Source organism: Scyliorhinus torazame, chromosome 27 (genome assembly GCF_047496885.1).
Source record: "Scyliorhinus torazame isolate Kashiwa2021f chromosome 27, sScyTor2.1, whole genome shotgun sequence".
NCBI lineage: Eukaryota > Metazoa > Chordata > Chondrichthyes > Carcharhiniformes > Scyliorhinidae > Scyliorhinus > Scyliorhinus torazame.
In genome coordinates, this window is record NC_092733.1 from 44628395 (window position 1) to 44641194 (window position 12800).

The 12800-nt window shown below is 52.6% G+C and overlaps 1 protein-coding gene across 2 annotated transcripts in view; it reads left to right on the forward strand.

Annotated features, from left to right (window-relative positions):
* Positions 1-12800, forward strand: part of LOC140403377 (pancreatic secretory granule membrane major glycoprotein GP2-like) — a 94366-nt gene that overhangs the window by 25936 nt on the left and 55630 nt on the right. For both annotated transcript variants that reach the window (XM_072491308.1, XM_072491307.1), the window contains exons 4-5: positions 11749-11825; positions 11918-12082. In XM_072491308.1, the coding sequence (XP_072347409.1) occupies positions 11749-11825; positions 11918-12082 (242 nt within the window). The remainder of the gene's footprint in view (positions 1-11748; positions 11826-11917; positions 12083-12800) is intronic.

Below are 12800 nucleotides of genomic sequence, written 5' to 3' on the forward strand. Positions count from 1 at the left end.
ATTCTGCCAGTCAGCCAATCCTCTATCCATGCCAGTCTCTCACCCTGAAAACCATGGCACCTTAACTTATTTAACAGACTCCTCTATGGCACCTATGGGCAGCACGGTAGCATTGTGGATAGCACAATTGCTTCACAGCTCCAGGGTCCCAGGTTCGATTCCGGCTTGAGTCACTGTCTGTGCGGAGTCTGCACGTCCTCCCCGTGTGTGCGAGGGTTTCCTCCGGGTGCTCCGGTTTCCTCCCACAGTCCAAAGATGTGCAGGTTAGGTAGATTGGCCATGATAAATTGCCCTTAGTGTCCAAAATTGCCCTTTGTGTTGGGTGGGGTTACTGGGTTACGGGAATAGGGTGGAGGTGTTGACCTTGGGTAGGGTGCTCTTTCCAAGAGCTGGTGCAGACTTGATGGGCTGAATGGCCTCCTTCTGCACTGTAAATTCTATGATTGTCAACGACCTTCTGGAAATCTAAATAGACCATGTCCACTGGTTCTCCTTTCTCTATCTTCCTTGTTATTCTCAAAGAACCCTAACAGATTTGTCAGACATGATCTCCCTTTGACGAAGCCATGCTGACTCAGTCCTATTTTACCATGCACTTCCAAGTACTCCGCAATCTCATCTTTAATAATGGACTCTCAAATCTTACCTATGACCGAAGTCAGGGTAACCGGCCTATAATTTCCCATCTTCTGCCTCCCTCCCTTCTTAAACAGCGGTGTTACATTAGCCACTTTCCAGTCCTCTGGGACCCTCCCTGCCTCCAGTGATTCCTGAAAGATCGTCACTAATGCCTCCACAATATCCTCCGCTATCTCCTTTAGAACGCTGGGGTGTAGTCCATCCGGTCCAGGTGGTTTATCCACCTTCAGACCTTTCAGTTTCCCCAGAACCTTCTCCTTAATGATGGCCACTACACTCACCCCTGCCCCCTGGTTCGCCTGGAGTTCGGTCATCCCACTGGTGTCTACCACTGTGGAGACTGATGCAAAACTATTCAGTTTGTCTGCCATTTCTTTGTTTTATTATGGGCCAGGGTTCAGAGAACCCCAAAGTGTATCATGGAGTTCACCTGACCCACAACTTTTACTAGGTTGTGGTATGGGGAGCACACGGCTCACTTTACAGATGTGGGACAGCAGAAAATGGACCAGTTGTTTTTAAAACAAAACAATGTTTATTCTATGAACTCAAGTTAACCTTTCTACAACAAACAGTGAACATCTTAGCAACCAGTAAATCAAATACACCCCCCCCAAAGAATACCACACTAAATAACCTGTATGCTGCCCTTTTACCATCCAAAATACTTAGCAAACCTCCAAACAGGAGCACATCAGGGTTTACATTGAAGACTGAAAACATTTATACTTCTTCTGAATTCACCAAATGATCCATAGATAGTCTTTGGATGGCAGAGATCAACAGCAGTGCAGCTCACAGACACACCCAAGCTTTCTCCAACTGAAACCCAAAAAGCAGAAGTAGAGCTTAGCCCCACCCACACTCTGACATCACTCCAGTAACATGAGCAGCTCCATTTCTTAAAGGTATATTTCTTAAACACCCGTTTCTTAAAGGGTACTCTCACATGACAGTTTCCTATTATTCTCCAGCCTCATTTTCCAGTTATATGTTCATTCTTGCCTCTCCCTTAACTTTTATATATTGAAAGAAACTCTTGCAATCTTCTTTTATATTACTAGCTAGCTTACACTCATATTTCATCTTCGCCCCCCCCTTACTGCTTTTTTAGTTGTCCTCTGCTCACTTTTAAAGGCTTCCCAATCCACTGGCTTTCCACGAATGCTCGCCAGTTTGTATGTTTTTTCTTTTGCTTTCATGCTGTCTTTGACTTCTCTAGTCCGCCATGGTTGCCTCGTCCTCCCCCTTAGCATGTTTCCTCCTCCTTGGGATTAATTTCTTTTGTGCCTCCTGTCATGTAAGTGTCCCTTTAAGAAAGTTGTGACCTCTTATCATGTGACTTGTAGCATGGCTTCAGTGATGTCATTTGTGGGTGGAGCTAGGCTGTGGCTGTCAGGTGAGAGGATTTTTCTTTAGGTTTTTAAGTTCTATTGCGTGTTCTGGAAACTTTACTGACCTCTCCTGAGCCCTTGCCGCCCTGAGCTTGTTTAAAGTCCTCATCATTAACCTGCATTTCTGCCTTCTCCTTTAACCTTGATTTTCTAATTCTCTATTCAACTGAAACCCCCTCCCCTCCACTATCAGTCTTCCAGATTTCGAGCTCCACACCTACAGCCGTGGTCGATGGGTGAAGGTGATTTGTTACACCTTCCCTTTGTAGTGATCTCTGTATATCAATATACATAATCAATATATGTAATGCTAGTGCAGGCAACTGAACACTAGATGTCTCACTGTCAGGACTTATATTAATAGTTTTCCCACTCTTTCTGAAGGAGTGTGTATCAGGAATGCAGAGAGAACAGACAGAGGAAAGCTGGAGAGAGAAGAAGTTATTAGTTATCAAAGCATTGTATTGCATAATTTAATTAATTATCTCTACAATTGTTTCTTTGTTTGACTCATTGAGTATTGAGTAAAAAGAACTCACAATATTTATTTATATCACTCAATAAATTAGTTTATCTTTACAAGAAGACTACTGCTCATTTCAACAACTTGGCTGGTTCAAAAGAGTAATATATGTATTACGCAAAGTAATATAACACCCTTGGTTTCCTCAGCAGCCTGGGATACATTTGGATTGGATTGGATTTGTTTATTGTCACGTGTACCGAGGGACAGTGAAAAGTATTTTTCTGCGAGCAGCTCAACAGATCATTAAGTACATGGGAAGAAAAGGTAATTTAAAAAATACATAATAGGGCAACACAACATATCCAATGTAACTACACAAGCACTGGCATCGGATGAAGCATACAGGGTGTAGTGTTAATGAGGTCAGTCCATAAGAGGGTCATTTAGGAGTCTGGTGACAGTGGGGAAGAAGCTGTTTTTGAGTCTGTTCGTGCATGTTCTCAGACTTCTGTATCTCCTGCCCGATGGAAGAAGTTGGAAGAGTGAGTAAGCCGGGTGGGAGGGATCTTTGATTATGCTGCCCGCTTTCCCCAGGCAGCGGGAGGTGTAGATGGAGTCAGTGGATGGGAGGCAGGTTCGTGTGATGGACTGGGCGGTGTTCACGACTCTCTGAAGTTTCTTGCGGTCCTGGGCCGAGCAGTTGCCATACCAGGCTGTGATGCAGCCCGATAGGATGCTTTCTATGGTGCATCTGTAAAAGCTGGTAAGAGTCAATGTGGACATGCCGAATTTCCTTAGTTTCCTGAGGAAGTATAGGCGCTGTTGTGCTTTCTTGGTGGTAGCGTCGACGTGGGTGGACCAGGACAGATTTTTGGAGATGTGCACCCCTAGGAATTTGAAACTACTAACCATCTCCACCTCGGCCCCGTTGATGCTGACGGGTGTGTACAGTACTTTGCTTCCTGAAGACAATTACCAGCTCTTTAGTTTTGCTGGCATTGAGGGAGAGATTGTTATCGCTACACCACTCCACTAGGTTCTCTATCTCCCTCCTGTATTCGGACTCATCGTTATTCGAGATCCGGCCCACTATGGTCGTATCGTCAGCAAACTTGTAGATGGAGTTGGAACCAAGTTTTGCCACACAGTCGTGTGTGTACAGGGAGTAGAGTAGGGGGCTAAGTACGCAGCCTTGCGGGGCGCCGGTGTTGAGGACTATTGTGGAGGAGGTGTTGTTGTTCATTCTTACTGATTGTGGTCTGTTGGTCAGAAAATCGAGGATCCAGTTGCAGAGTGGGGAGCCAAGTCCTAGGTTTTGGAGCTTTGATATGAGCTTGGCTGGGATTATGGTGTTGAAGGCGGAGCTGTAGTCAATAAATAGGAATCTGATGTAGGAGTCCTTGTTTTTGAGATGCACTAGGGATGAGTGTAGGGCCAGGGAAATGGTGTCTGATGTGGACCGGTTGCAGCGGTATGCGAATTGCAGTGGATCAAGGCGTTCTGGGAGTATGTAGGTGATGTGCTTCATGATCAACCTCTCGAAGCACTTCATTACGACTGAAGTCAGGGCCACTGGTCGGTAGTCATTGAGGCACGTTGCCTGGTTCTTCTTTGGTACCGGTATGATGGTGGTCTTCTTGAAGCAGGTGGGGACCTCGGAGAGGAGTAGGGACAGGTTAAAGATGTCCGTGAATACCTCTGCCAGCTGGTCCGCGCAGGCTCTGAGTGCACGACCAGGGATCCCGTCTGGGCCCGTCGCCTTCCGAGGGTTCACTTTCAGAAAGGCCAATCTGACTTTGGAAGCTGTGATGGTGGGTATGGGTGAATTATGGGCTGCTGGGCACTCACCAGCGGATTGTTGGTTACCTGCTCGAACCGAGCACAGAATGCATTGAGTTCATCGGGGAGGGGTGCGCTGCTGCCAGAGATACTGTTCGGCTTCGCTTTGTAGCCCGTTATGTAGGAATGACAGGATAGCTAGGATGAATACGTGGCTTGAGAGATGGTGCAAGAGGGAGGGTTTCAAATTCCTGGGACATTGGGACCGATTCTGGGGGAGGTGGGACCTGTACAAATCGGACGGTCTGCATCTGGGTGGGACCGGAACCAATGTTCTCGGGGGGGTGTTTGCTAGTGCAGTTGGGGAGGGTTTAAACTAATGTGCCAGGGGGATGGGAACCGATGTAGGAAGTCAGTGGGGACAGAAACAAAAGGCAGGAAGGGAGAGTGTGTAAAGCATGACCAGAGAAAGCAGGGCAGAGAGCAAGGAAGGTCTACATTAAACTGCATTTATTTCAATGCAAGGGGCCTGACGGGCAAAGCGGATGAACTCAGGGCATGGACGGGCACATGGGACTGGGATATTATAGCTATGACTGAAACATGGCTAAGGGAGGGGCAGGACTGGCAGCTCAATGTTCCGGGCTACAGATGCTATAGAAAGGATAGAACAGGAGGTAAGAGAGGAGGGGGAGTGGCGTTTTTGATTAGGGAGAACATCACGGCAGTACTTAGAGGGGATATATCCGAGGGTTCGCCCACTGAGTCTATATGGGTGGAACTGAAAAATAAGAAGGGAGAGATCACCTTGGTAGGACTGTACTACAGGCCCCCAAATAGTCAGCGGGAAATTGAGGAGCAAATATGTAAGGAGATTACAGATAGCTGCAAGAATAATAGGGTGGTAGTAGTAGGGGACTTTAACTTTCCCAACATTGACTGGGACAGTCATAGCATTAGGGGCTTGGATGGAGGGAAATTTGTTGAGTGTATTCAGGAGGAATTTCTCATTCAGTATGTGGATGGACCGACTAGAGAGGGGGCAAAACTTGACCTCGTCTTGGGAAATAAGGAAGGGCAAGTGATAGAAGTGCTAGTGAGGGATCACTTTGGGACAAGTGACCATAATTCCATTAGTTTTAAGATAGCTATGGAGAATGATAGGTCTGGCCCAAGAGTTAAAATTCTTAATTGGGGCAAGGCCAATTTTGATGCTATCAGACAGGAACTTGCAGAGGTAGATTGGGGGAGACTATTGGCAGACAAAGGGACGGCTGGTAAATGGGAGGCTTTTAAAAATGTGTTAACCAGGGTGCAGGGTAAGCACATTCCCTTTAGAGTGAAGGGCAAGGCTGGTAGAAGTAGGGAACCCTGGATGACTCGAGATATTGAGACTCTGGTCAAAAAGAAGAAGGAGGCATATGACGTACATAAGCAACTGGGATCAAGTAGATCCCTTGAAGAGTATAGAGATTGTCGAAATAGAGTTAAGAGGGAAATCAGGAGGGCAAAAAGGGGACATGAAATTGCTTTGGCAAATAATGCAAGGGAGAATCCAAAGAGATTCTACAGATACATAAAGGGGAAAAGAGTAACTAGGGACAGAGTAGGGCCTCTTAAGGATCAACAAGGGCATTTGTGTGCAGAGCCACAAGAGTTGGGTGAGATCCTGAATGAATATTTCTCATCGGTATTCACGGTGGAGAAAGGCATGGATGTTAGGAAACTAAGGGAAATAAATAGTGATGTCTTGAGAAGTGTGCATATTACAGAGGAGGAGGTGCTGGAAGTCTTAAAGCGCATCAAGGTAGATAAATCCCCGGGACCTGATGAAATGTATCCCAGGATGTTGTGGGAGGCTAGGGAGGAAATTGCGGGTCCCCTAACCGAGATATTTGAATCATCGGCAGCCACAGGTGAGGTGCCTGAAGATTGGAGAGTGGCGAATGTTGTGCCCTTGTTTAAGAAGGGCAGCAGGGAAAAGCCTGGGAACTACAGACCGGTGAGCCTAACGTCTGTAGTAGGTAAGTTGCTAGAAGGTATTCTGAGAGACAGGATCTACAAGCATTTAGAGAGGCAAGGACTGATTCGGGGCAGTCAGCATGGCTTTGTGCGTGGAAAATCATGTCTCACAAATTTGATTGAGTTTTTTGAGGGCGTGACCAAGAAGGTAGATGAGGGTAGTGCAGTAGACGTTGTCTACATGGACTTTAGCAAAGCCTTTGACAAGGTACCGCATGGTAGGTTGTTGCAGAAGGTTAAAGCTCACGGGATCCAGGGTGAGGTTGCCAATTGGATTCAAAATTGGCTGGACGACAGAAGGCAGAGGGTGGTTGTAGAGGGTTGTTTTTCAAACTGGAGGCCTGTGACCAGTGGTGTGCCTCAGGGATCGGTGCTGGGTCCACTGTTATTTGTGATTTATATTAATGATTTGGATGAGAATTTAGGAGGCATGGTTAGTAAGTTTGCAGATGACACCAAGATTGGTGGCACAGTGGATAGTGAAGAAGGTTATCTAGGATTGCAACGGGATCTTGATCAATTAGGCCAGTGGGCCGACGAATGGCAGATGGAGTTTAATTTAGATAAATGTGAGGTGATGCATTTTGGCAGATCGAATCAGGCCAGGACCTACTCAGTTAATGGTATGGCGTTGGGGAGAGTTATAGAACAAAGAGATCTAGGAGTACAGGTTCATAGCTCCTTGAAGGTGGAGTCGCAGGTGGACAGGGTGGTGAAGAAGGCATTCGGCATGCTTGGTTTCATTGGTCAGAACATTGAATATAGGAGTTGGGACATCTTGTTGAAGTTGTACAAGACATTGGTACGGCCTCACTTGGAATACTGTGTGCAGTTCTGGTCACCCTATTATAGAAAGGATATTATTAAACTAGAAAGAGTGCAGAAAAGATTTACTAGGATGTTGCCGGGACTTGATGGTTTGAGTTATAAGGAGAGGCTGGATAGACTGGGACTTTTTTCCCTGGAGCGTAGGAGGCTTAGGGGTGATCTTATAGAGGTCTATAAAATAATGAGGGGCATAGATAAGGTAGATAGTCAACATCTTTTCCCAAAGGTAGGGGAGTATAAAACTAGAGGGCATAGGTTTAAGGTGAGAGGGGAGAGATTCAGAAGGGCCCAGAGGGGCAATTTCTTCACTCAGAGGGTAGTGAGTGTCTGGAATGGGCTGCCAGAGGTAGTAGTAGAAGCGGGTACAATTGTGTCTTTCAAAAAGCATTTAGATGGTTACATGGGTAAGATGGGTATAGAGGGTTATGGGCCAAGTGCGGGCATCTGGGACTAGCTTAATGGTAAAAAACTGGGCGGCATGGACTGGTTGGGCCGAAGGGCCTGTTTCCATGCTGTAAACTTCTATGATTCTATGATTCTATGTTGTTTAGTCCTTGCCACAACCGCCGAGAGTCTGTCTGTGACTCTAGCTTGGTTTGATATTCTCTCTTGGCATCTCGGATGGCTTTGCGGAGGTCGTGCCTGGATTTCTTGTATAGGTCAGGGTCGTCTGCCTTGAACGCCTCAGATCTGTCCTTCAGTAGGGACTCAATCTCGCGATTGAGCTATGGTTTCCGGTTGGGGAACGCACGTACTGCTTTCTTTGGCACGCAGTCGTCCACAGGTTTGCTGATGAAGTCTGTGACGGTGGTGGCATACTCATTTAAGTTGGTCGCTGAGTTCTTAAATATGGACCAGTCCACTGTCTCTAAGCAGTCACGTAAGAGCTCTTCTGTCTCCTCGGACCAGCACTGCACAACCTTCTTAGCTGGATTCTCCCGCTTGAGTTTCTGCTTGTATGCCGGGAGAAGGAGCACCGTCTTATGGTCTGATTTCCCAAAGTGCGGTCGGGGGATGGAACGGTAGGCGCCCTTGATTTTTGAGTAGCAGTGGTCAAGAGTGTTGTCGCCTCTGGTGGGACAGGAGATGTACTGGTGGAATTTTGGCAGTACACTCTTGAGGTTGGCCTTGTTGAAGTCTCCGGCCACGATGAACAAGGCCTCCGGGTGTTCTGATTCGTAGTTGTTTATTACTGAGGATAGTTCGTCCAGCGCCTTCCTCACTACTGCCTGGGGTGGGATGTAGACCGCTGTGATAATGGCTGAAGTGAACTCACGTGGAAGATAATATGGGCGGCACTTCACGGTCAGGTATTCCAGGTCTGGGAGCAGTGGGTCACGAGAGTCGCCACATCCGAGCACCAGGAGGAGTTGATGAGGAGGCAAACCCCTCCACCCTTCACTTTGCCTGATGATGCCGTGCGGTCCGCCCGGTGAATTGAGAAGCCGTCAGGTTGTATGGCACAGTCCGGTGAGGCGGGGGTGAGCCATGTCTCTGTGAAACAGAGCACACAGCGGTCTCTTACTTCCCTCTGAGAGGTAAGTCTGGCGTTAAGTTCATCCAGCTTGTTTTCGATCGCTTGGACGTTTGCCAGGAGTATGCTGGGGAGAGGGGTCTTGAAACCGCGTTCCTTCAGTCTAACCTGCAGACCGCCGCGTTTCCCTCGCTTCCTCGGTCGGCGGCTGCTGCTGGATGATCCTGGGATCCGATGGGAGAAGTCTGACCTTGTGGAAGGTAGGTGGTCGCGTCTGGCGGGGTCCAGGGCGCTGGCGGGTCCAGGGCGCTCGTTACGTATCTGGGGTCGCGTCTGGCAGGGTCCCGGGCGCTGGTTGAGGTAGAGGGGTTGCTAGGGGGACATGTTTGCGGTCTCGATGGGTCCCGGCGTTCTGTGGGCGCGGGAATACCTTGCAGCGCGTTCAGGTCCTCGCACGGGGTCTCTGCCGTTTCGGGGGTCCTGGGTCGTGGGCAGGGGCTTCCTGAGGCAGGTTTGGCTGGGTCCCGTGGTCTGTTCCCTCCCTGAGCGCTCCTGGGGTCGGGTCTTGAAGTAGGCCCGGTCGGGCCTCCACGTGGATTTTTCTTTCTTCCATCACCAGGTAGGTCGGGTCACTGGGCGGACCTCTCCGGGTCGGGTCGCTGGGCAGGTCTCTCGGGGTCGGGTGGCTGGACGGGTCTCTCGGGGTCGCTGGCGGGTCAATCGGGGTCAGGTCGCTGGGCGGGCCTCTCCGGGTCGGGTCGCTGGGCAGGTCTCTCGGGGTCGGGTCGCTGGGCGGGTCTCTCGGGGTCGCTGGGCAGGTCTCTCCGGGTCGGGTCGCTGGGCGGGCCTCTCTGGGTCGGGTCGCTGGTCGGGTCTCTCGGGGTCGCTGGGCGGGTCTCTCGGCGTCAAGTCATGGGCGGGTCTCTCGGGGTCGGGTCTCTCGGGGTTGGGTCGCTGGGCGGGTCTCTCGGGGTCGGGTCGCTGGGCGGGCCTCTCCGGGTCGGGTCGCTGAGCGGGTCTCTCGGGGTCGGGTCGCTGGGCAGGTCTCTCGGGGTCGGGTCGCTGGGCGGCTCTCGGGGTCGGGTCTCTCGGGGTCGCTGGCGGGTCAATCGGGGTCAGGTCGCTGCGCGGGCCTCTCAGGGTCGGGTCGCTGGGCGGGTCTCTCGGGGTCGGGTCGCTGGGCTGGTCTCTCGGGGTCGGGTCGCTGGGCGGGGCTCTCGGGGTCGGGTCGCTGGGCTGGTCGCTCGGGGTCGGGTCGCTGGGCGGGGCTCTCGGGGTCAGGTCGCTGCGCGGGCCTCTCAGGGTCGGGTCGCTGGACGGGTCTCTCGGGGTCGGGTCGCTGGGCTGGTCTCTCGGGGTCGGGTCGCTGGGCGGGGCTCTCGGGGTCGGGTCGCTGGGAGGGCCTCTCGGGGTCGGGTCGCTGGGCGGGTCTCTCGGGGTCGGGTCGCTGGGCGGGTCTCTCGGGGTCGGGTCGCTTGGCGGGTCTCTCGGGGTCGGGTCGCTGGGCGGGTCTCTCGGGGTCGGGTCGCTTGGTGGGTCTCTCGGGGTCGGGTCGCTGGGCGGGTCTCTCGGGGTCGGGTCGCTTGGCGGGTATCTCGGGGTCGCTGGGCGGGTCTCTCGGGGTCGCTGGGCGGGTCTCTCGGGGTCGCTGGGCGGGTCTCTCGGGGTCGGGTCGCTGGGCGGGTCTCTCGGGGTCGGGTCGCTTGGCGGGTCTCTCGGGGTCGGGTCGCTGGGCGGGTCTCTCGGGGTCGGGTCGCTTGGTGGGTCTCTCCGGGTCGGGTCGCTGGGCGCGTCTCTCGGGGTCGGGTCTCTCGGGGTCGGGTCGCTGGGCGGGTCTCTCGGGGTCTGGCCGCTGGGCGCGTCTCTCGGGGTCGGGTCGCTGGGCGGGTCTCTCGGGGTCGGGTCGCTGGGCGCGTCTCTCGGGGTCGGGTCTCTCGGGGTCGGGTCGCTGGGCGCGTCTCTCGGGGTCGGGTCTCTCGGGGTCGGGTCGCTGGGCAGGTCTCTCGGGGTCGCTGGGCGGGGCCTCTCGGGGTCGGGTCTCTCGGGGTCGGGTCTCTCGGGGTCGGGTCGCTGGGCGGGCCTCTCGGGGTCGCTGGTTGGGTCTCTCTGGGTCGCTGGGCGGGCCTCTCGGGGTCGGGTCTCTCGGGTCGCTGGGCGGGGCCTCTCGGGGTCGGGTCTCTCGGGGTCGGGTCTCTCGGGGTCGGGTCGCTGGGCGGGCCTCTCGGGGTCGCTGGGCAGGTCTCTCGGGGTCGCTGGTTGGGTCTCTCTGGGTCGCTGGGCGGTCCTCTCGGGGTCGGGTCTCTCGGGGTCGCTGGACGGGGCCTCTCGGGGTCGGGCCTCTCGGGGTCGGGTCTCTCGGGGTCGGGTCGCTGGGCGGGCTTCTCGGGGTCGCTGGGTGGGCCTCTCGGGGTCGCGTTGCGCCGGGTCTTGCCGTCGGGGGTCGGGTCGGGAGCTCCTGGGACTGGGCCGGGCGATCCGGGGGCTGGCGTCGGGAGTGAGGTCGGGTTTGGAGCTCCGAGGTCCGGGTCGCTCCAAATCGAGGTCGGGGCTTCACTTCCGGTTCGGGCCCGATCTTCTTGCAGGTCGCGGAGGTCAGGTCGGGTCGGGTCAAAAGGTCTCCAAGGACCTCGGAGGATGTTCAAGCTGCAAGAGAGGCTACAAGAGAGAGGCTCGGAATCATGTTCGGGTCAGAATTAAATTTTAAAAGATGAGAAGGAGTATAAGTTAAGTAAAAAGTGGATCTGTTTGTGAGAGCTCGCAGAGAGTCGCCTCGCTCCGGCGTCAGCGCGGGAACATTTTGTCTCTTTCAGGGAATAGGGCCACTTTCCAGAATGCTGAACACGGTAATATTCCCTCCCCTGCTGAGTTTATCCCACTGCACATTTCACACACGTCCTCCTGAATACAACGTGAAATGGAAACACAACATGCTGCAAATACTCAGCAGCTCAGTCAGCTTCTGTGGAGAGAATCAGAGTTACTGTTTGGAGTTGTGATAACTCCTCTGTCCTGACGAAGGGTCATCACAAACAGAAAGGTTAATTCTGTTTCTCTCCACACAGGCTGCCTGACCAGCTGAGTAATTCCTGCTTCATTTTATTGTGATTTCCCCAGTCCAGCGACTGACTCTGTGATTGTTCTTTCAGTCCTGGTGGATCGACCATTCCTGAGGCTGTTGTTCCAATCAATCACTGCTCCACACAGGCCCCGGGCTCGTTAAACGGTAATTTCAGACTCTATTATCTCAGATTTCCATTGACTGTCCAACATATTTACACTGGATACACTTTTCACTCTTTCTGTCCCTCGTTTCAGGTAGTCATCCCACTCCGGGTGATGGGGAGGTGAATAGGACAGTTTGTTTTCACTGGAATGGAAATCCCTGCGCCTGGAATGTGGAAATAAAGATCAAACACTGCAGCGATTACTTTGTTTATTACTTGAAGAAGTCTCCTATCTGTCGCCTCGCTTACTGCACAGGTACATTGGGGTTTTTAAATGGAGTAAACGGGTAATTCTGGGATGTCCCAGGTCAGCAGCAGCAATGACAAAGTTACATCAGAGCCTCGCTGCTGGAAGGGACTGAAACCCAAAGTGTAATTTCCAGCGTCGGGAACTGAATCAGACACTCTGATAGCTCCTTTGTAACCCTTTCCCAACTCACTCACCTTGCTGCAGTCGGAGGGGAAACGTTCAAATCAATTCGGAAGGATGTGAGAACTGGACACTTGGATAATGATGATCTGATTGGACACAGTCGACATGGGTTAATGTGGGGAAAGATGTTGGACGAACATGTTGGGGGTTTTGAGGATGTTACAGACAGAATAGATAAAGGGGAATGTCGAGTTCCCGGGCGGGATTCTCCGTGAATCGGCGCGATGGCCCGAACAACTCGCCAAAAACGGCGCAAATGACTCCGGCCCACAATGGGCTAGCAGCGGCGTGATGCCATTCGCGACGGCACTAACCTGCACTCACCCACCCAGCACCCACCCAGCACACACCCACCCAGCACCCACCCACCCAGCACCCACCCACCCAGCACCCACCCAGCACACACCCACCCAGCACCCACCCAGCCAGCACACACCCACCCAGCACCCACCCAGCACCCACCCACCCACCCAGCACCCACCCAGCACACACCCACCCAGCACCCACACACCCAGCCAGCACCCACCCAGCACCCACCCAC